Consider the following 27,797-nt stretch of genomic DNA (forward strand, 5'->3'; position numbering starts at 1 on the left):
CAGGAGTCATGAACTCGACAGACAGAAGGCGAATCAACTCGCATTTTCTTTCCTCTGTCTTTCGGGCTGCCTTTTTCGCTCTCTTAGTTGCCATGGTAAACACCTTCAAAGCCATTTTCAGTATAGCCGCTCCCTTCGGTAGAGTGAATGAGGAAAAGTCCCAAATATTTACTACCAAAGTAAGGATTTACTTTAGTTCTACACATATAAAACTGAGTTCACATATAGTGACAGAAAAGTAAGCAACAAAGTTTGACGTAGAATTCATCACCAAGGCAGTGCTGTCGCTTTACGTCTCTAGATACAAACTATTTTCGCATGGGTGTCTGATAGCTAACCAAGAATAAGTTAATGGCTCTCGATATATTTTGATGTTGTTTGTCTCTAACTCTAATCACGTTTTGACTCGAATAGAGCAGAATTCTTGATCATCCTCTGTTTAAATTCTCCAGTAATCATTTCAGAGTTCTGCAAAATTCGTTAATTAGCTTCTTCTTCCATTTGTTCCACTTCATTCACAATCGGCGATCCTGCCTCTTCATTTATTTCGTTCGCATTTTCTGTCCCGTGTTTCTCTTTTTCGTCGCCCTGCTCAGCCGGCTTTTCGTCTTCTTTGTCTTCCTCTGGCGGCTGTGGAATGTTGGCCATGTAATAATACTACTACTAATAATAATAATAATAATACTAATAATAATAATAATAATACTAATAATAATAATAATAATACTAATAATAATAATAATAATAACAACAACAAAAATTTATACAGCGCCCTTTCCGTGAGCTCAAAGGCGCTTTACAACAATCGTAATTCTAAAAAACCAAAAAACATTTGAGTTATTAAAGAAAATATATAACAGTTATAAAAGTTAATTTCTAGAAAATAAGATACAATCGACTTGCTAAGATTAACTGAGGAAAATATATACAATAAAAAGTCAAAAAAAGGGTAGTCAACTTATTAATAAAAGCCTCTCTAAAAAGTTGTGTTTTAATCTTATTCTTAAAAACATCAAGGTTCTGGATTGATCTTATATCATCGGTTAGGGAGTTCTAGAGCCTAGGCGCAGCAACTCGAAAAGATCTGTCACCGTAAAACTTGAGATTAGACTTTGGTATTACAAGGAGATTTTATGAAGAAGATCGTAATTGCCTCGTCCGAGTATAGGGCTGAAGTAGATCTGCTATATATTTTGGCGCCATGCCATTCAGTGTTTTAACTTTGTACGTAAGAAGTAGTATTTTGTACGCAGTTCGTTGTCTGACTGGTAGCCAATGTAGTCTACGAAGAACTGGTGTTGTATGTTCTAAGCTTCGGGTTCTAGTCACCAGTCGAGCTGCGCAGTTTAGTACATACTGTAGCCTATCAATAACCGATTGGGTGAGCCATATAGAAGGGCATCACAGAAATCCAACTTGGATGAAATAAATGCATGAACAAGTGTCTCAGCATTATCTTGAGAGAGACAGTTTCTTATCTTTGCTATATTTCGTAAATGATAGAAAGCCGTTTTGCAGGTGTTCATAACATGTTTATCTAAGTTGACATGGGAATCATTTCAGTTTGTGTTACCACATTCTGCGTTACTTTTTCTATTTTAATAGCTTTGGTGCCATTGCGTGCATTTTGCATTTAAATACCGAAACTGGATGACGCACCGAAAGCACGCCTCTATTATAATTGCAAATCCAAGCTGAAGAGCAAAGGAAAGAGCAAAGGCAACCCAAGATGAAGGCTGTAGTTTTCCTTCTTGTCTCTCTGCTTGCAGTAGTTTCCTGCAAAAAAATCAGCTACCAGAAGTGCCCGTCTACTAAAGAGCTGGGTGAAATCGTCTCCATTGATGTAACGCCGTGCGAGGAAGAACCGTGCGTTCTGAAGAAAGGAAGTAATGAAACAGTCACCATCACCTTCATCCCGCACGAAGTTGTCACCGGCGCTAAGATTTACGCATACGCTATCAAGGGACCGATACATGTGCGCCTTCCGGTGCCGAATCCCAATGCGTGTCAAGACCACGGATTATCTTGTCCATTGAAGAGCGGTGTACAAGTGGAGTTTGTTTTGGTCGAATTCGTCTCACCCTCTGTCCCCAGCGGTGACGTGAAACTAGAAGCGCAAATCAAAGATCAAGATGGCAAGTCTCTGATCTGTGGGATTGTTAAGTTGCATATTCAGTGAACTTTAATTCAGTATACTGTTACATTGTATATCTCTTAGACTAATTAGTCCTGGTTGGTCAGTGTGAGATATTTGGTTTTTTGCATCCTTTTGCCAGATTAAAGGAGGAACAACTTAATTCGGGTTAAATTGTTATTTTAAACATTTCATCACAGTACGGTTCGATACGATTGCTTGACATATCACAAGAGTGGAAGTGGATAGCAAGCCATCTTCAACCTCCCCGATCCGAAATTCAACGGCTTTTTCCAAATGGAAACAGAGAAAGTGATGTGATCCCAACTAAAAAGATTACAAACAGTTGTTGAAACGCGCTTAAGCAGGCATAAGCTATTCAGCGCCATGCCCCCCCACCCGCCTCCCTTTGACCAACGACCAAATATTCTTTTTTCATTGGAGACATTGAACCCGGAGTAACTCGACAGACAGAAGGCTAATTAACTCGTTAAGCCATTTCCACCATAGCCGCTTCTTCGGTGGAGTGATTGAGGAAAAGTCCCAAATATTTACTACTTTAGTTCTACACATACAAAACTGAGTGCATACATAGCAACAGAAAAGTAGGCGACAAGGAATGACGCCCAATTCATCGCAAAGGCAGTGCTGTCGCTTTACGTCTCTAGATACAAAACATTTTCGCATGGGTGTCTGATAGCTAACCAAGAATAAATATTTTTTATGGCTCTAGGTATGTTTTTTTATAGTATTTGTCAGTTTATTTGAATTCCTAATTTAAAGCGACGAGGAAATGCATTATGGTGTATATTAACACTAATGCATTCATTTAATTTTGAGACGCTCGTTAGATCGACGTTGATATACAGAAAGCTGCTTGCAATTGTAAGCCTTAGTTAGTCATGCATTGAAATTTAAATGAATTTTAATAATTTGAGGAACGATCTTTGTTTATGGCAGAATTTACTGAGTCAAAGAAATTGAAAGTAGTGTTTATATCCCATTTCCAATCATCCCGCATCAGAAGATGGTGTGGTGCCGAGTTCTCTAAATTCAAAACCATTTAGGAAGAATTTCTTTGTGGGGTAATAGTGTTTCAGAAACCTTTACAACGGAACCATTTCAGTTTGTTTTACCACATTCTGCGTTACTTTTTCTATTCTAATAGCTTTGGTGTCATTGCGTCTAAAAAATATTACATTAGTGTCAGCTCCAACATGTGGCGAACACATCCAACTTATTTGTTCTTTTAACTCTCTGAATCAAACATGAAGGTCACGAGAATAAAGGAAATGATAAGCTACAATCTCTTGATTATTAGACAAATTCTCCTTTTCAGCACCTTAGGAAATGAATAAAGAACAGTGTGGATAATACGCATACTGATGTTGAGGTGTAAAGTGTTTAAAGACAATCGTTGCGTGACATTGATGAGTTATGTTGGAAAGGGACCAGAATAGAAACAACCTCAAGCGACAGGCGATATTTTTGCGTGTTCAGGCGAGTCCCACGCTCCTTTTACGCTCTTCCCTCTCCTAACTATCACTTGCGCAGTTTGTGGTTATTTAGAGCAGGTTGTAACCTTATCACAAGAAAGAGGTGTGACGTGTAATGGGATAAAAAAAAAACCGTCGCGTGACACTAATGAGTTATAATTTGCATTTAAAAACCGAAACTGAATGACGCATCGAAAGCACGCCTCTATTATAATTGCAAATCCAAGCTGAAGAGCAAAGGAAAGAGCAAAGGCAACCCAAGATGAAGGCTGTAGTTTTCCTTCTTGTCTCTCTGCTTGCAGTAGTTTCCTGCAAAAAAATCAGCTACCAGAAGTGCCCATCTACTAAAGAGCTGGGTGAAATCGTCTCCATTGATGTAACGCCGTGCGAGGAAGAACCGTGCGTTCTGAAGAAAGGAAGTAATGAAACAGTCACCATCACCTTCATCCCGCACGAAGTTGTCACCGGCGCTAAGATTTACGCATACGCTATCAAGGGACCGATACATGTGCGCCTTCCGGTGCCGAATCCCAATGCGTGTCAAGACCACGGATTATCTTGTCCATTGAAGAGCGGTGTACAAGTGGAGTTTGTTTTGGTCGAATTCGTCAAACCCACTATCCCCAGCGGTGACGTGAAACTAGAAGCGCAAATCAAAGATCAAGATGGCAAGTCTCTGATCTGTGGGATTGTTAAGTTGCATATTCAGTGAACTTTAATTCAGTATACTGTTACATTGTATATCTCTTAGACTAATTAGTCCTGGTTGGTCAGTGTGAGATATTTGGTTTTTTGCATCCTTTGGTCAGATTAAAGGAGGAACAACTTAATTCGGGTTAAATTGTTATTTTAAAACATTTCGTCACATTACGGTTCGATACGATTGCTTGACACATCACAAGAGTGAAAGTGGATAGCAAGTCCAATAATTAATTGAAGGCATTGAACCCGGAGTAACTCGACAGACAGAAGGCGAATTAACTCGTTTTCTTTTTCCTCCATCTTTCGGGCTGCCTTTTTCGCTCTCCTAGTTGCCAAGCCATTTTCACCATAGCCACTTCTTCGGTGGAGTGATTGAGCAAAAGTCCCAAATATTTACTTTCGAAACTAGAAGCGCAAACCAAAGATCAAGATGGCAAGTCTCTGATCTGTGGGATTGTTAAGTTGCGTATCCAATGAACTTTATTTCAGTATACTGTTTATTTGTATGTCTCTTAGACTAACTAGTTCTGGTTGGTCAGTGTGAGATATTTGGTTTTTCGCATCCTTTTGCCAGATTAAACGAGGAACAACTTCATTCGGGTTAAATTGTTATGTTAAAACATTTCGTCACATTACGGTTCGATACGATTGCTTGGCACATCATAACAGTGAAAGTGGGTAGCATGCAACCTTCCCGATCTGAAATTTAACGGCTTTTTCGAAATGGAACAGAGAAAGTGATGTGATCCCAACGAAAAAGGTTACGAACAATGAAAGTGATGTGAGCCCAACTAAAAAGATTACAAACAGTTGTTGAAACGCGCTTAAGCAGGCATAAGCTATTCAGCGCCATGCCCCCCCCGCCTCCCTTGACCAACGACCAAATATTCTTTTTTCACTGGAGGCATTGAACCCAGAGTAACTCGACAGACAGAAGGCGTATTAACTCGTATTCTTTTTCCTCCATCTTTCGGGCTGCCTTTTTCGTTCTGGTTGCCAAGAAAAACTTTCGAAGCCATTTCACCATAGCTGCTTCTTCGGTAGAGTGAATGAGGAAACGTCCCACATATTTACTACGAAAGTGAGGTTTTACTTTAGTTCTACACATACAAAACTGAGTGCATACATAGTAACAGAAAAGTAGGCGACAAGGAATGACGCACAATTCATCGCTAAGGCAGTGCTGTCGCTTTAAGTCTCTCGATACAAAACATTTTCGCATGGGGGTCTGATAGCTTACCAAGAATATGTTTTTTACAAACAACAACAAAATACTCGAATAGAGCGGAATTTTTGATCGCCCTCAAATCAAATTCTCCAGTTATCATTTTAGAGTTCTGCAAAATTCGTTAATTAGCTTCTTCTTCCATTTGTTCCACTTCATTCACAATCGGCGATCCTGCCTCTTCGTTTATTTCGTTCACATTTCCAGTCCCGTTTTCGTCTTTCTCGCCGCCTTGCTCAGCCGGCTCTTCGTCTTCTTTGTCTTCCTCTGGCGGCTGTGGAATGTTAGCCATGTACTAAAAGATAAACAGGTAAGAAATCTATAACTTCAACACAATATTGGAAGAGCTTAAAGAAATTCGTCCCCCACACTTATAAATCTTTTCGCACTTGATGCTGCTAGCTCCTGGCTGCAAGTGCTGAGTGCTTTCCCGTGCTCAGAATCGGTTCCACGACCCCCATGCTTTGCTCTAGTAACATTATATTAGGCTGATTGCCCCGCTAGCTTACGTTGCAATTCACAAAGATGGGGCTTTGGCAGTGTCCACTGTCCACTTTTCAATTCCACAAGCATCGGTTGACGGGAAAATTAAAGAAAATGGATCGGCATCTCTGATAAAACATGAGATATGATAACAAACTAACCTCTCTCTGTGCTCTTAATGATTCCACATACTGACTGTAGAAGTCATATACGAAGCGATGCATCTGAGGCATGTCCTCGACGATAAACGGTCGCTCAGCTGGAGGAACTCCACGCTTAATTTAATGAGGGAAAAAAAGGGGTAAAATAGCGAGTGCATTTCGCGAATAACAGGTGAAAGACGCAAAATAAATTGAGAAAAACCACCATCAAAATTAACTTTTTTGATTGATTGTTTAAAACCTTCAACTGTGGACCAAATTTTGTTGGAAAAGTCACGAACCCTAAAATTGTGATGCAACGCCTTTGTGACAATCTCATCTCCCCTTTTCAATATTGGATAACAAGCATACGTTCAATTCCTGAAAGTGTTCCTCCTTACAAGGATGGGAAGGAGCAAAATATGCCCAGACCAAAATGCTCCATGCATTGCGGCATAATTTGGAAATCTGTCAGTCGACTTACCGGTCTGGACGGGGGATATCTTTCACTAGGTGCTAAGGAGAGCTTCAGCGGTCGGCTGGTCAACTATGGAGAAGAGAACAATGTAGATGTCATCTTACCTTTCAAAGTTTTACCAATGGATGATAGCCTCATGAATAGTCACGTAAACGCCAAATTATGACCAAATTTGGGTTAGGCATAACGCAAAACGGCGTGACGCTTTATTCGCGCGTAACGCTACTCTGAAAAGACTTAACGCAAGCGTTGCCAACGAACTAGTTGTCCCTTGTATACTCAGAATATGAGAAGTTCTACTCACCTGAGAGAAGGCAGGTCTGAGCTCAAAGCAGTTCTGGAAGAGGCTGACACGTGCGAGGACATAAAGACCTAACCTGGCACGTGACATAGCCACTACAAGACGGCGCACATCCCGGATGTGACCCACAGTCTTGGTGCGGACGAGAGACAAGATGATGTAGTCGTTCTGTTGCCCCTGGTAACGATCCACAGTAGTGACCTGCACAATTAATAAAAGAGAGGACAAAAGAGTTAATGGAAATAAAATTACTACTTTCATTCAAATTGTGTCTTCATTTTTTTTTTACTTTTAATTTGAATGGGGATTTCTCGCCAAAATTTTTCCCGCTAACGAAATCGTTTTAAGGTCCATTGTTAACACACTGAGCTTAGATATGTTTCAGTCACACGGCATCAATAGAATATTCTCCCGCGCTCAGACTCATTGACAAGTTTTTCTCGCCATTGGCACATATCTCATGACTACTACGTTTTGCACCACTCACATCTCTCCAGCGTCTAGCACAATGTATATTTCCCACGATCGGTAGCGCTGAGCACCAGTTACATGTTTTCCCGCCCTTTGCGCCAAGAACAAGCTCTCCCACACTTGAAAAATTCTTATCATTCCCGCTTCAAGCACCACTTTTATTTCCCGCCCTAAGTGACTCTTAGCGTCAGTAACGTGTTTTCCCGCAACCATCTTGTTGTTTTGTTATCCCTCATTACTAACTCCTAGGTTGCTGCCGAGGTTTCAGTTGCATACTTTGGCATATAATATGATTGTGTGAAATCCTGCATGAGGCTAGTTCACAACCTTATTGAAGGTACACACCAAAACAGACATGTGCTATTCAAAGGCAGAACTGACTCAGACCTCAGCCAAGACAGTACCAGTTACAATCACAGCTTAAACATAACCCTACCCTTCTTCCACTTTACCTTGCTCGGTTGTCCAATCAGAGGGTTGTTTGCACATCTTTGCTTAATAACGTCACGGATAAGATGCTTCTGTCCGTTGTACGTTGTTAGAATGGCGATCTTGTCAGCGGGGTACCCAATGAGGCGCATGTACATAAAGATGGCCACAGCGTATTCGGCCTCACCTAGATTCTAAAGTGGTCAAGAAAGTGAAAGCTATTATCAAAGCAATTGGTTCCCGCCGTGGTGGGTGACAGGGTTACCGTTACATTTTCATTTACACTTGCGTGACTCCCACAGTTACAAGTAAAATGATTCGTGAATTGAACATTAAAGGAAAAACTTGGAGAAAAACGCTGGCCACCGGAAACAAACATTAGAACCACTCCGTTATCCCCAAAGGAGGAGGATATCAGATCTTCGCCATGAAGCCCAGTAAAATTCAAAGTACTTACCTGATAAAAGTAAGGGTTGGGTTCTGATTCGCCAACGCCGTTGAAATCCTGAACATCGATCAGCTGAAAATCAAAGAAAAATCCAGGATTCTCCACACAGTACTCAGGCCATGTATGGACATGAGGAAGATCACCAAGTTTGTTGTACCTCCAGTTGTACAGGCTACATAGGCTGAAAGAAAGTCATGTTAAAAAGGTTAAGTCTTTCGAGCTTTACCGCCCATTTCTCTGAGGTTTTATCGAATTTTCAAAGCATGACACCGTTAAGAATTTTACTTATTCTGGAGAAACCAAACCTCGTTACTATAAAATTTGCGTGACCCCCCCCCCCGCCCCAAAAGGCTCTGTGATATTCCTACGATCAACCTCCCCCCCCTTCAATTGACGGTCAATTTTCTACGGTCCGTCCGTCCTTCCGTCCTTTAAACTCCGTTGGCGGTGACTAATTCCCCCTCCGGTTCCCGAAAAACCATGTGATCTCCCAAAACTTTTCCACTCCCTCCCCCCTGGAAATAAACATTGACTGGTCCCTGGGTTTGATGATAAAATCAGGCGAGGTTTGAATAATTCATACCTGGATCGTGCACGACCTTGAGCATCGAGTTCAACTGTGGGAACACAAAGTCTGACAAATCTCGTGAAAAGAGATTGCTCCATGTTGGAAAACTTCTGAAAAGCCATGTTCTTTATAACAGGAGGAAGCTGAGAATTTAAAAAAATATATATATACATATACATAAATGAATAACTAAATAAATGCAAAAGAAAAAAAAGGGAAATATAAAATAACGCTTTATTGCTCCCTATATAAGTCCCAGCGACAATAGTCCATTTTACGTTGAGTGCTTGGTTGCCAAGCCTTTGAACAGGAATGAGGCGAAGGTTGACCTTGTTATGATACAAACCTCGCCGCTTATCAAATTTAAATTACTTTGTTATCACGCTAACTAGATACTGGTCTCTACCACGAGGTCACCATCAGCCTCACTCCAAATCAAAGGCTTGGCAACTAAGTGCACAACTGCAAAATGACCTATTTGACCCGTTGCGTATGCTCAAGGATTGCCCGCTGAGCTGACGAATACCACGCGAAAAATTGGCGTACAACAAAGATACCTGATGATGATCTCCGATGAGAATGACCCTTTTCATTCGATTGTATCCATCCTCTGGATTCTATTCATCATGTGAGAGCAAAGACGAAAGGTGAGTTAGATATTTATTACCGTAACTGTTGCTATTTGCTGATTAATCACGGGTCTCAATGGGAAACTGCACGATTACAACAGATCGTCTCTGGAAAAGACAGTGCATGAATTCCTAGGAGTAACAAGTACTTTTCAGTCCTGTTACCGGAAGAACCCATGTCATGGTTTCTGCATCTGGAAACTGAGCCTAAATTTTTCAGTTTGCAATCCGTTTTAACCCTTTAATTTCCGTGAGTAACCAATTTCTTACAATGTCAAGAAAAGTGACGACAATACAGAAAAACATCAATCAGAGGTTTATCAGTTAATTTAGTGCCAAATTCTTGGAGCCAACATCATCAAAATTCTATACCAGTAAGGAGAATAAATAACGAAATCTTGGGATTGAAAGAGTTTATCCACTTAATCTTTCGTCATCTTTTCTATCGTATTAATTAAAACCAATATTTTGTAGTTTTCTTCACACTGTGAATAGTTTAGCACAACATAAAAATGAATTGATATATTTTCTTGTCAAGTGTTGGCCTCACTAGTTTCGTATCGAACTCAGTACTTAGCGTTTGTGATACAGAGCAAGTTTCCCACCTGAAGCAGTAGTGGAATAAACGTCTCAATCTCCAGGATCTGTGCGGACTCCTCCATGAGCACATTGTCGTACTATAATTCAACAAGAACAGAATGAAGAAAGGATTAATTTAAACTCAACCGTTAAACCTTTAACTTCCAGATCAAATTTGTAGTTCTCCTTACTGTCAACCATACAACTCTTATAGTGTAAGTTGAGAGAATTTAGTATTGGATCAACTAATTATCCCCAAATTGATACTTGTCTTTATTCTCATCACTAATCTAGTTGATATTGTATTGATATTGTAAGGAGAAACTCTGTCTTGGTCACTCATGGGAGTTAAAGGGTTAAGCGACGGTTAAGCAAACTACTAAAACCAAATGAATTCTCATCAGATTCAAACCCGCTAAGACCTTCCAAAACACAGCATTAATTACATTCTTTGTAGAAATAAATTACTCTTCAAAGAGTCCTCAACTGTGAGCCCTATGCTACGGCAACTTGGTAAAATTCTCCTCACCTTGAATCCAAGCTCCACTAGGTCTCTCCTCTTGAGTGCGGCATGGGTACAAGTCATGGCTATGATCTTAGCTTCTTTCACTAGGAGGTAGTTTGTTCGATCGCGACCTGTCAGATAAAATCCGTCGAAAAACGCAAAATTTAAAAGCGAACAACATATGACGTACTCACACAAAAAGGAAGAAAAAGAGTGAAATCTTCTTACCGCTTCTGAGAAGCTCAAATGCTCTAAATTCCTGTAAAAATAAATTCGTCAAAGTATGTTTTCTGCGATAAAATACAACTATTCGCATTCAGTTTCCTAAGTATGCCTAGACGTTTTCTATCCCACAATGGCAAGCGAACTGTGTGAGGGATACATCAGCAAAAGCAAAGATTTTATAGGAATTAGAAAAGAACTAATGTTCTGGGATAAATCAACAAAAGGAAAACAAACAATGAACCAAACAACAACAAAAAATCACAAAACCATAAGTTCATGGGAAAAGAGACGGGGGGAAACCAACGGTGGAAATGGGAGAAGGCCGAACGGGGCAATTTCAACACAATAGTAAAAGAAGCTGGTAGATTATCCCTAGATAAGAATGTTTCCTAAGAAAGATCAAATATGTATCACCCGAAAAAGTACGCGATTACAGAGAAACTGCTACGACAAGGCTACGTTTCAAAGACATGGCAATGTCGCTCCATTCTAGTGAAAAAAATTGTAGTGCGAAAAAATAAATGTATCTAACCTCTAACTGCTGAAATATCTTCTTGATATATCGATAGCAGCCCTGAATGAAACAAAATCGAATCAAACAGTAATTGACACCAGAAGATTGCACATGAAGTAGACTACACCAGCATGTAACACTATGTTTCTGAATATTTCCTTCCTCATTTGGAAAATTTTGTATCTCTTGTCTGTTCCCTGCGTTCAATAAGGGAATAGACGTGCAAAACCTCTTGGTTTCAATCGTTTTCCTTGGCGCGCCGTCAGTTGTTTTCTTCCGTACAGCTGTTAACCCATAGAATAAGCTACCAAAGGTTATCCCAGAGTGCATTGCTAATGAGTGTCGTAAAACTAAAATCACAGTAATTACATCGGCCCATCAAAGCATAGGGAAATCCCCCAAGGAACCAATGAGGACTTAAAACTGCATAGTGCGCGGGAAAACCCAAGTGACTTGCAGCTGACTTTTGGGGAACAACAAAACCAATGCGATCTACTTCGAAAAGTAGTCAAGAGCTCTTTAAAGCAGACGAACTCGCGAGTTTAGGTATTATAATCTCAGCTCATAAGTTGCAATTATGAACTGAGATTATAAGGCAAATACGAGTCTTGTTTTAATGTTTTTTTTTTTTTTTAATATTTCTTTCTTTGTATCCAGTCTCTCAAATCAGCAAAAGAATAGCTTTACTCGAGTCGTAAAGAAAACAAATTTACCTCTGCAATTTCCATGTCTTCTTCATATGAACTCATCTTGAAAATAGGCTACAGAACAACAACATTTCGAATAAAATCATTTGAAGATTAAAACTAAGGGATAAGAGTGACTTAGCGCTATTCAAAAGAACTAACTGGTATATCAAACCCTTATAAAAATCTTACCAATAATAGTGATAATCATAGTAATAATATTAATCAATTAATGAAGTAAACAAAAGTTACCTGTGGTGCGTTCTCAAAGAATTTCGTGAAAGGGAAGAACTCAGATATCGCCGCAGTTTCTCCCCTCTGAAAAGTAAATACGAAGATAGAGCCCGAAAACAAGCGAATTAAACATCGCCTGCCGTTCTTTATTAATGTTCAAGCCCCTTTAAATCTTTCCCATACCACACCATAACGAGGTAAAACTGTTACGAGGCTAGCCTAAAATTCTGCAAAGGAAACAAGTCGAAAACGAGACTGGGTAACATTTAACGATTCAAGTGAAAAAACAAAAAATAAAGAATATTGAACCTCGAGGGCCATTACTGCTGAAGCTATTTCAAGTTTTCATCACGAGAAGTGACAAGCTGTTTTAATACTTCTAAAAGAAAATAACCATAAAAAAAGAACACAAAAAAGTGACCCAGCCAAGGCTGAAATCCCGGACCTCACCACTTAACCACCCCGCCTGCAAAAACATAGTTTGTAATTGTTACACTTGTAACAAATATTCAAGCGTCCATGTAAAACGGGTAACTAGTTACGTACTCGTGACTTCAGCTTCGCCATGTACTCCTCCCAACGTGAGACGACCTGTAAATAAAACAGGCAAACAGTTCAATTCCATCAGACCAGAACAGCGCTTTATCAAGAAAAAAACAGGAAAAGGAAGAGTGGATGAAATACCTGATACAAGTAAAAATACCCCGCAGTCTCGCATGTGTAAGAAACATCGCCATGAACACCCAGACTTTCCTGAAAAAAAAAACAAAAAAAAAAAAACAAAAAAGGAAACAAAATCAAAATTTGCCCCGTTATTTCGTTATTTTGCAACATTGGCCGAGGCAACAGTTATGATTTTGTTTGTTTGGTTTGTTTATTACGTTCCAATTTGTGACTTCTGTACTCAAACAATATTGAGTTGACAAGAAATGAAAATGAGACATTGAAGGTTTGTTTTTCCAGTGAGACAATCCTTAAGACAATTCTATTGATAAGTGCTTACCTGTAACCTTTGCACTTCCTTAAGGAGCTCCAGTCTGCTGGCTAAAACAAAATTTACACGACCGTACCTAGAGGCATAAGTGAATTGTACATTAGGAACAATACCCTTTGTAACCAGGCTCTGTGACGTCACGGGGCCGACGTTAGACATGTCTGGTTTACTTTCAGTAGACAAAAATAACTCACTGAGATGTCGAGCAGTTCACAGTTTTTTGTTAGTAGTTGCGCACGAGTTACATAAGAATCTAATCAACGGCCAAGCTTGCAAAGAGCAGAGGAAACCACGATCGCTCGATTGAAATGGTGAGACATTTGTCCATCAAGACCCAATCTCGAAGCAGTTGAGTCACACACCTGCTGAAGTCCTTCTCAGTTTCTAGAGCTTCTTCCCCGTGACCGAGACGAAGCAAGTGACGCTCTTCAATGTCCAAAGCCATGATCTTCTCAAAAAGTTGATTCAACGCCTGTGGTAAAAGAGTTAGAGCAATAGCTGAGAGTTAGAGCTGCCAGGATCATTTAACAAATGAAAATTGTACTAATCGAGTTTATTTAGTCCCTATAACGGTTCAGCAGGTACCGAGTGCTCCTTGTCCTTTATATCATCAGCTTGTAATAGTTAGACGAACTTACTTGGTTAGAATGGGTCACAAGCAGCGTTCGCTGTTCTGGAAAATTGTGATAAAGGTTGGAGATAATCTGTACAGCGACATCTGTCTTGCCTGTGCCTGGCGGTCCCACAACCTGCGACAATCCACAAAATAAACAACATAAAGTGTAGTCCAACAGAAATGTGTTCCTGTGCAACAGCCATTTTATGGCAAATGTCTGTTCCAAAATAAGAATAAAAAAAAGCAAAAAAAAACAAAAGAAAAAAGATTTGCAAGATTGTCGACTCGCATATTTGAAAGGTGCTATCCCGACAACCGTTGCCTGAAGCAATCAGTAGTACTTCTATTCCTTTTGGATGGGATGCTAGTCCATTCCATTCCAGCTCTTTCCCTTTCCCTCTCCTTTTCTTCCCTTTCCCACCCCCTCTCTCTTGATAAATGGCACTTCTCTCTGACGCTTCACTGGTACCCAACAATTTTATCCTGGGGGTAGAGAGGCACTTGGAACATAATCGTCTTGCCCTAGAACACAAAACAATGACCGTGGCAGGGACTAAACAGCGGAACTTTCGACGCAAACACAAACTTTTCGGCCTCCGTGTCCCTTACTGCAGAACAAATCGTAAAATTATAGGTACTACATCAGAAAGAAACAAATATGATTTACCATTGTTAATCCGGGCTGCATGCCCGCTCTGATGGCCTCTACTTGGGTTGGAGTGAACGGAACAGCATTCCTGTCAAAAAAGGGCAAACGATTGAATTATTATTTCTCTATCTTAAACAAGTACAGTGAAAAGAAGACAGGAAAGAAAAATGGAAATTAACCATCTCCATTCCGAAGTCTCCTTAAAAAGAAAAATAGAAACAAACAAAACCAAACTTCGTGCTCACGCAACGCATAATTTTTACTAAGTTTAAGACGGGTCGGAATTACCACAGCAATTGAAACAATAGGAAACAAAAGGTGTTTACTTTTTTGGCTGATTAAACGGATATGGTCCTCGGTTGGGAACCACAAATGGCTCCACCAACAACTCCTGCTTGACTTCTTTAGGGTCTTCTTCATCGTGTTTCCGTTTCTTACTGGAAGACGCTGTTTCAGGAAAAGTTATCCTACCGGCAGAATAAAAAAGAGGTTAGAAGTTACTATCATAATACTTTTCGGTAAGTTACAATTTTTAAAGTTAAACTGGAATGAGCAAGAATTTTTGGGGAAAATGCATTATACCTTTTTAAAATTCTTTGAAACAAGGCAGCCTGCTTAAAAAGGCGAATTTTTGGGCGACCATTCGTGTCAAACTTTAACAGTTCAAGACGCTACTTAAGCGCAAACATATGAACTAGAAATGTAAAATGAGAACAGACGAAGGGTCTTACTTGAAAGGTGGGACACGTTCTGCAGGATCGTCAGTAGAACACTGAAAATAAAATAAGGCAAGAATGTTTTGTTTAGTTTTTACAATGAAGCGTTGTGCAGAATGGTAGAAAAGACTATCACAGTTCAAACAGCACAGACGTACCTTGACTGTATATTGGGGAAAGCAAGATTTCAGGTGCTCAAAGTCAAGAAATGTGTCGTTGAAATTCAGTTGTCGGATCTGGTTTGGCATTCTGTGTGAAACAAGTATTAAAAAGAAAGTTATTTGATCTGCCAAATTGATCTGCCTTCCTCGTGTCATCTTCTGAACCAATTGAAAAACGACCCTCATCGTGATTCGGTTGTACGCGTTTTTTCCCGCGCTTTCTCAATGATGAGGTTACGCATATTTGCATTGTGTTTTTATTGGCTCGTTAAATTTCTCCCTCTCTTATGATTGGCCGCTATTACCTGGCTTAAAATGGTTTTTCTGTGCTCAATTTAACACTGAAGAGTTATTGCCATTGCTCGTAGAAACCAAACACTTAGTCCAAAAGCGCGAGAGGAACACAGGCAGTAAAATAACTTCATGTGATATTAATGTACCTGCTGTAATGAGCTGCACCAGGATCGTCATATCCCAGGAAGATATCGTGGAGCCAGTCTGGTACAATACATTCTGTGTTCATTAGATCACGGATGGTCTCCAAAACAGCCTGCAGGAAATAACGTTCAAGAATGTATTTGTTAGCAAGGATGTGGCAAAGCACACGAAAATACACGTAAGTCAATCTCATCAAACCTTTCAACGGAACAGTTCACGTAAGTCACAAACAAAATAAAAGACAAAAAGATTTGACCTTAAGCATTCCATTAACTTAATTTTTTTTTAATGAGGCATTTCTCGTGGAATGGTAAACGTCAAAGGGCACCGGAGGTACAGTGGTTAAATTCCTCTTCTGGTTAAGAGTTGGGCTAAGTTTGAAATTGAAACTCACCTTCGCTAAAGTACATATACTCTCTTTCACAGAAACTAACAATGTGTCCTCCTAAATTTTAAACCAAATTTTCGACAAAACTATCACAGAAAACGCATATGTTCAACACTCAAACTTCGAGTCAATACGAATTCATGGCCAAGACTACGTCATGAAAATAAATGGAATGATCAATTTTCAGGGCAGGAGAAACGATGGAGGCGAATTTCCTACATGTAACGCCAGGGAAAAAGGTGAAAACCACTATGGAACTTAAAATATTTATCAACATCTACCTTAAAGTTGTTTTCTTTAGGTTTCCGTCTCAAAAGAATGTTAAAAGTTTCATATACATCCTGAAATAACACAAAGTGGTAAAAAGAAAAATACTCAGAATGATAAGTATCAAACAGTTACGTTACATGGACACGAACCAATCAAAATCGAACCTATCAAAATTACTCTTGTTACATGACGCTATCGACCTTGCTGATCCAATCAGCATGTAGGACGCATGTCTCATATAACTTCTTAATGTGCCCTGCTCACCAGTTTCTGTGGCTCAGTGGTAGAGCATCGGAGCGCTTAATCCGAAGGTCTGAGATTCGATTCTTTGTGGGGACTCAGAATTTGTCCTTGTCCCACGCTCGCGACAAGACGAAAAACATCTTTCTCTATTTCTTTACCGAGCTCTTACCATCTTTCTCATTCTCTTAACTGCTACTGTCTTAAGATTGTTTCAAAGCGGAGGGCCTTACGACTGAATGTCTTGACACCAAGGCCAAAGCAATCACAAGAGCCAAATAGGAAAAAATGAACATCAAAAGGACCTAAAAGAAATTTGCCCTGTACACTAAAACGCGCGCAAATTGCTATTTTGTATGCTGCTTAATCGTTTGAGAAGCGCAAGTTTTCTAAAGAAACCACAAAGATTGAGGCGTAAACCCAACAAAATCCTGGAATACTTGAGACAATCAATTGAAAATTGCTCTCATCATATGGCGAACCAATTACTAGACAAAAACGGCAGAATCTAGAGACGAAAGACATGAGTTTGCCTCCTGAGAGACCAAAGGATTGTTACCTCAGCGCCATGGACAGTCTCCGCCATATCCTGTTGGTATTGGTTCGTGTCCAACCACAAGCGAAATGTTCTGTCTTCTCCTTTAAATTCAGGCTTTGGTTCAGGACCTAAGGGAAAAACCAGTCAGATAATGAATAAACAGTTTGTGGTGTTTGTGTGCCGTGTAATTTCTTACAAACACATTTTCCGCGCTCGCCGATTTTCCCCTTGTTATTTATGCGCGAAAATGCCACACGCAGCAGTAACAACTTGGCCGCCTAACACAGATCAAGGAAAATAACAGTCCTCGCATTAAAATACCTTACCTTCTTCGATTACTTTTCCTTGTTCATCTAACATCCCTTCAATTTCGGCTCCACGTACATAATCAACTCCGAACTGAAAGGCACAAACGATACTCTAAATGTTAGACGGATTTTCTCTGGTAATCTGCGCCACTAAGAATGTAAAATCACACATTTTGTTCCCTTAGTTTTTAACTAGAAATTGTTGCAAGTTATAATTTCTCAAGATGATTAGTAGTGACATATTGCGACACACGCACAAAGAAGTACCTAGGTTTGGTAAAGTGCGACACAGAGTGTAGAATGCTTACAAAATTACCTGCTCTCTGAATGGTTTCGAACGATCATACTTCACTGGGCCGGAATGGGTTGGACGCACAGTCACCAAAAACACCACATCATGTTTCCTCAACGCTGAAATAAAATAACAATGAATAGAGATTTTAGTCGGTAGTGAGCAAGCACTTTGGGCGAAGTGGTGTTGAGGTGGTTATTAAGCTGGACTTTCGTTTGAAAGAACTGCGTTCGAACCTTAACCTGGTCACTGGCCAGACACTTTACTCTTACAGTGTTACTCTCCAACCTGCAGGAGTATTAATGGATACCGGCGAACTTGCCGACTTGTTGTCAGGCTACCGACCAAGGACTGTTATAGAACGTGGGACAACTAAGAGCATCTAACCTCCTTATCGCCTCATGCTAAGAACACTGGGAAAGGCTCCAACAGTATTAACCACTAATCAACCTGAAAAAACCCAACACGACCACAACACGTTGTCTATTTTAGACATAGCGGAAAGGAGTCAAAAGGCACTCGCACGAAAAACAGCGAATTGTGGGTAGATTTCCTAATAACTACCGCTGTCGCGCCCTAAATTTTTATTCCCCTGCAACACGATGATAGAACAATAAAACTTTATTAAAGTCATGTACCTTCCCATTCTCCTTTCACAATGTCCCTCATGTTCAAGTTAATGGTCACATCGGCTCTAACCTGAGACGGGCGAGTCTCGCCGATATTTGGTTTAGATACCTGTGGAATAATAACACAAAATACACATACAATTTAACTGGATGTATAATTTTAGTCAGAAAATTCAATGTTCATCCTACTAACCTCAATTACGCTGAAATTGATTATTTTCTGCAAAGAAAAAAAAATGCAAAACTTGTAAATTTAAGCATTTTCCTGAGAATATCTACTTTATTTCAAGAATATTTGTTCGTTGCTTACTGTGCCCATTCTTGCCCAGCCAGCAAACTCTGTCTGTTCCATTTCGTTTTGCCTAAAATGTAAACGAATGAATAATATTAGAAAAATAGGACTTTTTCAACTTTCTGCAACACAACAGCTGCACAATTAAACCGGAAGTTAGCGGCACATGAAACGTGAAACGTGAAACGTAAACACAGCTCTAACCCTGCTCCTTGCATAGTCACTGATTTAAGGCAACAAATACCATCTTTTCAATCGATATCAACGTATACAAATTTTAAAAGTTTTGTAGTCAAAACTATAACGATTCAACATGTATCTCTATGGTTGACTGACACACTATCATGCCGTCTAATTCTGCAGTCACAACTTCCTCACAAAAAAGTCCTTTATCCACAAGACAACACTTGTATCTTCTTTATTCAGAAGTTGCGACTCGAAAAGCTTACATCCAAATTTCAACATACCAGGGTTTCATTCTAGCAATTACATCCTCCATGTCCTGACGGATCTCATCTACGATAAAACAATATATGATTAATTAGCACAAAATCAATATACGAAAACATAAAATTCATGAACACCACATAGTGCTTCATCTGAGGTAACAAAACCACCCCTTCCCCACACCCAAAAGAGGTAAACTTTAAAAATACCAAGGAAAATCAATAGAATGAAAAATATTAATATTGAAAAAAATATAAAACATTTCAAAGCAATGAAAAGTAATTGGAGTGAAAAAAGTGTCAAATATTCTAGGAATTTTCATTGTATAATGGCCAGTCCCCTTTAGGACCAAGATCAGTGAGAAAGATATCTTTTAGAGCCACAAACTTCTGTCAATTACTGTGCCTCGGTTAGCTGAAAAAAAAAAAAAGCTATTCAATGGTTATTAGCTTTTTGGACTCATCATAACATAATAACATTCCAGAATGGTTTTGATATGACTTTTCCATTAAATGATTAAAACAGTGTACATGTAAACAATATTTAAAAAAAAATTCATTACATGTAGATTCCAGCCTGAAGAGGTTGAGGTTACGCAGCAGATAATCATGGAGGGTCAAAAACTGCAAGTTTAACTTTGGAAGAGCAAGAGTGTCTGTCAAAGAAAAAGTATTTAAAGTTTTTAGGAAAAATATTGACAATTTCATCATAATTTCAAACTCAGCCACTGCAATCTCTACAGATCTCCCAATCAATAATTACAATTACAATTACAATTATTACCTTCTGATGAATAATATTCTGTTGGAACAATATTTTCATCCCACAAAATCTGTTAAAAAAAAAAAAAAGAAGATTATTTCTTAACCCTTTACACCCTGACATCAGTTTGCATATTCTCCATACTGTTCTCTAGACATTTATGATGGAACTAACAAGGAGAATTTGTTAAACAATCAAGTGCTTATCTTAAGATGGTGATCATTTCCTTTATTCTCATGACCTTAGTGTGTGTTCCAGGGCTGATACAGTGAGGAGAAATGAAATACAGGTCATTCTCAGGGATGAGTACTGCAAACTGGTTTTACTAAATAAATAAACAGTACGCCATTTACCTGTTCTGTAGGGTAAAGAGGCATTTCATTTATGGCATCAATTTGAGAAAGGCGTCGCTCGTGTCTAGAAACCTTTGAAATGTGCAGAGAAGTTAGGAGTGTTATTGAAGCAGTCATTATCAAAAGAAACAAAACCCATCTCATTTATTTCCATCTCAAACATTAAAGTAGCTGTTACTAGGGAGGAGAAATCTTTAGTTAGCTATTACTGAGCTGTAGAGAAGTCTTTGTTTCTCAAGTTTGCCCAGGAGAGGTGTGGGCTCATCTCATGAACAGCCGCCAGTGATCTGGCCCATCCGCTGGCCATGTACTACCAAATTTTTAATTATGTGATATGTTGTGTGATATTTAATGTTAAAGGATCCTAAGCAACAAAAAATAAAATGCAGTATTTTTTATTACAAGGCAATCTTACCAACATCTCTAGAAGAAACTCTCTGTTACTCTCCACTCCCACATCATCTGGGGAAGGCAACAGCTTCAAATATGCTGCTACCTCATGAAGTGTTTTATTCCTAAGAAAAAAACAACAAAAAAATACAAGGACAGGATTTTTGTTAATGGTATAGTCTTCATAACATACTTGTGGCTATCCAAATGGAATTTTAAGGTAACTGGGAATAAACCAAACAAACAAAGAACTTACGACAAAGATCCAAAATGTTGCAGAAGAGCTTCCCTTGTATCAATGCTGGCAATGTTACTCATTGCAAAATCATGAAGCTCTGGAAAATACTTGAACACTGCTCGCTAAAAATTGAAAAAAGGTGAAACATAATTTCACTAATCATGTCCTAGGAGGTCTGATCTATGCCTAGAATAACCCAGAAATTGAGAAAACAATAATATGTACCTGCAATGAAGCCATTTTGTTGTAATGAATGTCAACCATCTCATGATCTGTCAGAGCCATACCTATGGAAAAAGCATCAAAATGAAATATCTGTAAAAACTTAACTAAAAGAGAAGGCATAAAAGTTGTTTTGCAGGTGAGCATTCATAATCTTAGATACAGCCTATACACATTACAAATTTTCATTAAATGTTTGTGAAACATTTACTACACAGTATAGTAAATTACCATGAAACATTATCATTAAATAACAATTTTTTTTGTCCATTGACATACCTGTAACATCATTTATCTCAAAACCAGTGTAAAACTTCAGCATATCCAACAACTGTTGGGAGAAGAGAGGGTGTTTGTGAAGCATTGCAGATCAGAGAATTTTATGGTTATAACAAATTATAATTATCTGCCTCAATTTTATTGGTTTAAGCTATTTTGTCATAATTCTGCCACACAGGAAATATTTCTTTGCTCTTCTACACAATTCTTCCTTTGCTACATTTTTCGATGAAACACTGAGAAAAAGTTAACAGGATTAATCAAGGAAACAGGCCATTCTAGCTCTACTCTTAAAAGCCTTTAGCATTCCCTTACTTGTTTGAATAATCTTCCCTCTGACTCTCTTCTTACAAGACCAGAAAGGTGGCACTTAACCTGAAATATAATCAAGTGCACAGGTTTTAATGTTACCATAAATGACAAGATTGCAAAGTTAATTACAAATTTGAATCATGATGTGCAAAATTTATTATGTTTCAGGTATGCATGTACATGGTATTCAGGTAAATTGATGTCTATGTGTGTTGCTAATTCTGAATGTATGGTATTTTTCTTTGTGGATTATGAAAAAATTCCAGAATAAGGAGAAATAAAAATCAAACTATACTGTCTGGCTATGTGTCATGGTTTAAAAGTATACCTGGCCTCACTTGTTATTTTTTGAATCAGGAAATAAATACTTAACTGGGTTTAATAATTTTCAACACAAGAAAAATTATCTAAAAAATATACACTGGCATGGAAAAGCATGTTGTAATTAATCTTACCACTAAATGGTGATCATCCACTAATGTATTGAAAAATCTCCTAGTTGGTAACAATGCCTATTGAAACAAAATTGTTGACATCAATCAAGATCAGTAAGCTTTGGTCATTCTAAAAGTTTCATACCTGTCTAACACCACTGTTAGAGAAGGAACAACAGTTTACATATAATTATTGCTAAATGAAAGACATCAACTGTGAAACTCAGAAAACCTCAAAAAGCAGAAATATTTCCAAAATGTGAATTTCTGGAACACAATAACTGTAAGTTGGACAAAAATTATAATTTTTCTTTAATATTTCCTACCTCTAAGTCAACCAAGAGTTCAAGGAACCTTTCACAATAGTGAACCTTATCCATATCCACAGAGCCTGGAAATGTTTGGAAAAAATTCCTTAATTTGCTTTTTAATCAGTACACAGAACATGCTCTGATTTCACAAAGCAAAGACAGTGATAAGCAAGAATTGGTTAGAAATGTGGTTATATACAAGTCATCTGAGTAGCTAGCTCTAAAATCATTCTCCTACGGATGGATGTACCTGATGGTTGTGGTCCCTTCTGCCCGACAACATCCCCCCTCTCCCTTAAACCATCCTGCCCTGTTACAATCCCCTCCCCCCCCACCCACACACCTTTCCCTGTAAAAACATGCAAGAAAAATTTAAGCTGAAGCTGCCTAAAATAGCTGGCAACTGATTAAAATCAGTGACAGTCTAAAGAAAAGGACTTGAAGGTGTTTTTGTACAAACATGATTTACTACTAGCAATATTGGTTCATGATGAGGTCTTGAAATTTTTTTTTTGTTTCTGTGAAGATGAGATCAGCCTACAATAACTTACCTAACTCTGGAATTGATTGTAAGATTTTCACAAACTTCTGAACAAGGTTTGATAAATATTTTCTTTCTTTCTCTTGTCTTAAAGAATAATAATAAAAAAGATAATAACAAGCAAAATTAACACTGTAATCCTGAACCCAAAAGTAGAAAATGTTATGTACATGTATTTCAATGTGCTTTTCTCAAAGCTAAGAGATTTGACAATTAAATCTATCTAGAGAGGGTATCCCCTTTTTTCATCACATCCAAGTATTTGCACATTTACTGCAACAAAAAAAACTCAACAAAAGCAGGACTGCAAAAGTTCAGGTCTTTCTGTTCACAGTTCACATCAACATTGTCCTGAATCTAGTGCTCTGTCTGTCCTTAAACACTACTTAACAAAACTAACAGTGACATATTTGGGGAAAGAGACCCAAATTTGTAGCACTTACTTTTTCTTGGTTTCTTCATCTGCCTGGGCCTCTTTCTTTTTCAGGTGTTCCCAGTATTTCCTATATTTCTTGGGCACCTTCTTCAACTCTTGTTCCAGACGTTCCTTTAACAGAAACAAATCCAGCACACATTAACCTTCAACTCTAACGATCAAAACTGAATTCTTATAACAGTTGACAGTACATTACTTCATAAGATAGTGCTTAGAATTTAGTCTTAAATCCAAACAGCATCCCTTAACTGATATCTTCCTTATTCTCATTATCTGTTGGCTAAAAATTATTTGCAAAATAGTGAGGAGAAATCACACTCTGATGAGTCCAAGATTTAAAGGCTAGAACCATACATGTAAATTGAAAGTTTGGTGGTAACCTTCAGATAGTACCCTGTGTAGGATTCCAATTAGTAGATACACTGTCTTGTCGTATCTCAAAATAGTATCATTAAATATATATACCAAATGTTCAATTTTTGTTCTTAAACTCAGAGGTGTATGAGTCCTTATTTAAAAGGAACTGGCGTTTGGTGAAACTGATCCCTGAGTTACACTTGCATTGTGTACATCGGTCATCAACTAAGGGTGCAGCCAGCTTGATTTATTCAATAAGTGAATTTAAATCTTATAACTACTAGAACTTGCTATTTACCACTCTCAAATTGTCAATGATACCAGACTTCTTGGTACACTAAACCAGAGTAAACAAAACATACCGGAAGAAGAGAAATCCACATGGACAGAGACACCAAGTGCTGCAGTTGTTCTCTGATGAGATCCATTTCCTATAAAACAAAGTTACATGTTTGTGAAAATGTTGAAATCACAACATTTTATCACTTAAAATTAACTAACTTGAGGCCTGATCATTCCAACACAGTGTAGAAAAGGAATTCATTTCTAACAATAACATTAATCAATGTAAGATATCTGTAGGTAAGCTCAAGTCATTGAGAAAGATCTGACATACCAGACTGTTGAAACAATGAATCAAAAATGTCAAGACAATAGACTGTTCCTTAATTGTCACCACCTGGAATTGAATGAAAATTATCATGTCATTTTCTTTGAACTTTCCATACTGTTCTCTATACATTTCCTAAGGAGCTGACGAGAAGAATTTGTGAAACAATCTAGAGCGTCTTTAGTTGATGATCAATTCTTTTATTCTCATGACCTTCATGTCTGATTCAGAGGTGATTTTGTAAGGAGAACTTGGGTGCTATTCACTCTTGCCGGTCAAATGGTAAATTTTTACTATAACTAGACATTGCCTGCATGTTGTTTAAATTAAAAAGTTCAAGAATTATCTGCAATGAAATATTCGATTCACATAACTGTACCATTTATTTAAGTACTGAATAAATATATCTTTAAGTCTCCTTGATTTTCTATGAATATTTGACATACATCTTCATCAGCCAAGCTGATTTCCATGATGCGCTGGAAAAATCCATGGAACTCCTCTGGATTTTGTTTGAATGACTACAAATAAGAATAAAAAGTGACCCGTTAGGTATCAAGCATATTTATTAAATATACCTATTATCAAAACATTTTTTATTATACTTCTAAGGTCAAGTAATGTTTTGTGACAGACTTTGTACCATAAGCTTAACCTTTACACCCTGACATCAGCAATTGCATATTCTCTGACAGGTCTCCAAAACAAAGCCATCCTGCTTGTGCTTATTTCACAAGAAGCTAGCTAGAAGGATAAACTAAATAATCTCCCCTGGATGAGATGCATTGTTTTATCCATGTCCCCCCTTCCCATCCTACCAATAAAACCAACATATTTTTCCTTGACAGTTTTGGAGTACCTGTTAAAACTTCTGAATGAATAGAGGCACAGTGACAGTAACTTTATAGTTAGCATATCTTGTTGAAGAGCAAATCACAGCTTCATGAACTTGAACCTTCCATTCTCCAGTTCAGTGCTCTAACCACCAAGCAGCCAGGTTTTCCTCTGGTCATACATATAATGGATATTTGATATTCTTACCTCCCATGGTGGTACACCTTCCCTAAACTTTTCATTCACCATCACAATGACAGACATGACATACTCAACAGAAGCCTGGAAGAAATCACAGTTAAAATAACTTAAAAATTGTGATTACTCACAGCTACACTGTAAGATAAAACAATGTATCTGAGTATACATGACTCTCAAATTCCATTCCCTTTCAAGATTTACTGTCTGAGCATAACAAAAAGAGACAACATCAGCAATTCTTAAAATTGCCTTTTTTTCATGTTTACAAACCTTAGCTGCATTGAAGTTGGGCCACAAATAATTTTCCAAGTATTGGCTGAACTCTAACAGCATAGCACGCTTCACAGAAAACCTATTCAGAACATAGACATAATCATCATATGTTCTTTCAGTTCAATTGTGCTTATTAAAACATTTAATCAGACACACCATATTATTTTTTTTCTTTAAAGGAGAAGCAAAAACTCTGATTGATCAATAAGAGAGTACAAAACAAAAAATTATGTTTAATTGAGAAGGAAAGCAAGACACCTGCTCCTTCTTGATCTCAATGCTCAATAAGACCAGTACTTACTTGCTGCCTTTAATTTCATCTTTATAAATGTCATCAACGATCTGTACACAAACAAAATAACAAGTCATTATTTCTCCAGTAAAATGAACAGGAGATAGGACACTGTGTACTCTTTTCCATGCAAAGAACAAAATCATTCTCTTTACAGTTATCTTACCTCCCTTAATACAAAGAAATGTGCACTATATTTTGTATCGTGAAGTGGATTACATGTACTTCTGTTTATTCAATTTTAAAATTTATTAAATTTTCTTTTATCAGAGAGGTAGTTGCCCCCATTAATAGCTTCTTTTAACATGTGCTTATCACAGAAAAAAAACCCTTTCTTCCCTTTTTATATAGACCTGGTTTGTACCTGTGGATTGAAGGGTTTCTTGCTTTCTCCAGGAGCCCAGTACTGACTTGCAAGCTGTAAAACAAACAAAAAAAAAAAAACAAGAAATCACCATAAACTATTAAATGTAGTGCTCTCTCACACGCATACTCTACATAATCAACGACGATTCATTGTATTTTCTCTCTTTTATCAAGCCATACTGGAGTTATGTTGGAATCACGGCATCTTTTCTCTCCTTCATTATCTCCATATAACTCTCAAAAGAAAAAATATTTTAACTATGCGAACTTTGTCAAACAACCAGACATGAATTATGCGTGCAAAGAAATAATTTGCTTGTCCTTTTGTGTCTGGAGAAACAAACTGATGACAATCCGACACTGTACGTAGATCTTCACACCAACACAAAGGAACCACGCAGGTACTATTAAATATTTTAAGTGTGCATCTTTCCTAAAAAGAAACTCTTGAAATAAAACTTTTTAACCATCGAAAGAAAGACTCAGCTGAAAAAGAATCAGAAACGTAAACACAGCTGGATGATGCTTACAATTTCAAACTCGTTCCTTCAGAACTGAGTAATCCAAAATCATATTTTACTGTACCTTGGTGATCCGATCTGAAGAAATTTGCTCCACTGTAGGAACTGCATTCCTCCTGCGGCCTGCTGATTTCTTACTCATATTTCGCTTCTTCCAAAAAAACTTTAGCACGTGTTGACAAGCTCTTGCAGACGTCCCTACGTAGTCACAAGCGAGATTGCTGTTCCTGACAAGTGTTCGGATTACATTGCAATACAAAGATTTTTTCTAGGACAATCCTTTCTCTTGCAATAAGTTCTTTATCTCTGATAAGGAAAATTTGACAAGTAAATTTTTACACCTCCTACAAGTGTTCGGCCGCCATTTTGAAAATATCCAGATAATGATTGGCAGGGATAACCTGGGCATGAGAGATCATTGTCTCTTACCCAGTCCTCGTATTTCGCGCTCCGATCTCTTCGGCCGCGCGCATGACTCCCGCTTCACGCTCGCCTTGGTTGTGTCTCCGTTCGCTTGAAAAACGTAAACCTGATTGATAGGACACTTTCCTTGATACACCCTCTCTCTCCTCTTGATACCTTTCACAGGATACAAGCGGTCAAGGGTCAAGGGTCAAGGGTCAAGGGTCAAGGGTCAAGGGTCATGGATTCTAAACAATAAGTATAGGAAATCGTATGAACGCGAGTGCATTTCGTGATTTATGGGCACGAGTGATGTTTTGAAAGTTCTCAAAATTGCACGAGCCGTAAGCGAGTGCAATTTGAGAACTTTCAAAACATCACGAGTGACCATAAATCACGAAATGCACGAGCAGGTTCATACGATTTTTTATTTATTAT

General features: G+C 38.3%; 3 protein-coding genes across 4 annotated transcripts; 2 read left to right on the top strand and 1 right to left on the bottom strand.

Annotated features, from left to right (window-relative positions):
- Positions 1-341: 341 nt before the first annotated feature.
- LOC113684929 (RNA helicase aquarius) lies at positions 342-27,360 on the bottom strand. 2 transcript variants are annotated; one of them, XM_089212466.1, is made up of 53 exons: positions 27,022-27,360; positions 26,435-26,488; positions 26,080-26,120; positions 25,776-25,857; positions 25,512-25,586; positions 24,917-24,991; positions 24,477-24,539; positions 24,223-24,291; positions 23,511-23,614; positions 23,078-23,154; positions 22,542-22,606; positions 22,237-22,293; positions 21,785-21,844; positions 21,470-21,521; positions 21,194-21,255; positions 20,987-21,090; positions 20,756-20,855; positions 20,341-20,412; positions 20,009-20,057; positions 19,788-19,880; positions 19,246-19,294; positions 18,797-18,848; positions 18,680-18,706; positions 18,496-18,595; positions 17,882-17,976; positions 17,584-17,656; positions 17,279-17,385; positions 16,491-16,550; positions 15,824-15,933; positions 15,381-15,471; positions 15,238-15,278; positions 14,833-14,973; positions 14,525-14,594; positions 13,880-13,990; positions 13,604-13,713; positions 13,251-13,317; positions 12,932-13,000; positions 12,794-12,838; positions 12,266-12,331; positions 12,041-12,088; positions 11,346-11,387; positions 10,817-10,847; positions 10,613-10,719; positions 10,110-10,181; positions 9,433-9,492; positions 8,891-9,018; positions 8,317-8,488; positions 7,883-8,053; positions 6,963-7,160; positions 6,665-6,727; positions 6,202-6,315; positions 5,789-5,852; positions 342-623 (listed from the first exon to the last, which is right to left on the bottom strand). In XM_089212466.1, exons 1-53 carry the CDS (start codon positions 27,097-27,099, stop codon positions 481-483), a joined length of 4,329 nt encoding a protein of 1,442 aa, XP_089068592.1. In that variant the 5' UTR covers positions 27,100-27,360; the 3' UTR covers positions 342-480. The 2 variants fall into 2 exon arrangements, with proteins under 2 accessions (XP_089068592.1, XP_089068591.1); XM_089212465.1 differs by lacking the exon at positions 342-623 and having other exon boundaries at positions 5,402-5,852.
- On the top strand, positions 1,730-2,297 carry LOC149043243 (NPC intracellular cholesterol transporter 2-like). The gene has a single exon (XM_089212461.1). The coding sequence runs from the start codon at positions 1,730-1,732 to the stop codon at positions 2,177-2,179; it is 450 nt and encodes a 149-aa protein (XP_089068587.1). The 3' UTR covers positions 2,180-2,297.
- LOC149043244 (NPC intracellular cholesterol transporter 2-like) lies at positions 3,494-4,460 on the top strand. The gene has a single exon (XM_089212460.1). The coding sequence runs from the start codon at positions 3,893-3,895 to the stop codon at positions 4,340-4,342; it is 450 nt and encodes a 149-aa protein (XP_089068586.1). The 5' UTR covers positions 3,494-3,892; the 3' UTR covers positions 4,343-4,460.
- Positions 27,361-27,797: the final 437 nt, after the last annotated feature.

This window comes from Pocillopora damicornis, chromosome 7 (genome assembly GCF_964200805.1).
Source record: "Pocillopora damicornis chromosome 7, jaPocDami1.2, whole genome shotgun sequence".
In the NCBI taxonomy this organism is placed as follows: domain Eukaryota; kingdom Metazoa; phylum Cnidaria; class Anthozoa; order Scleractinia; family Pocilloporidae; genus Pocillopora; species Pocillopora damicornis.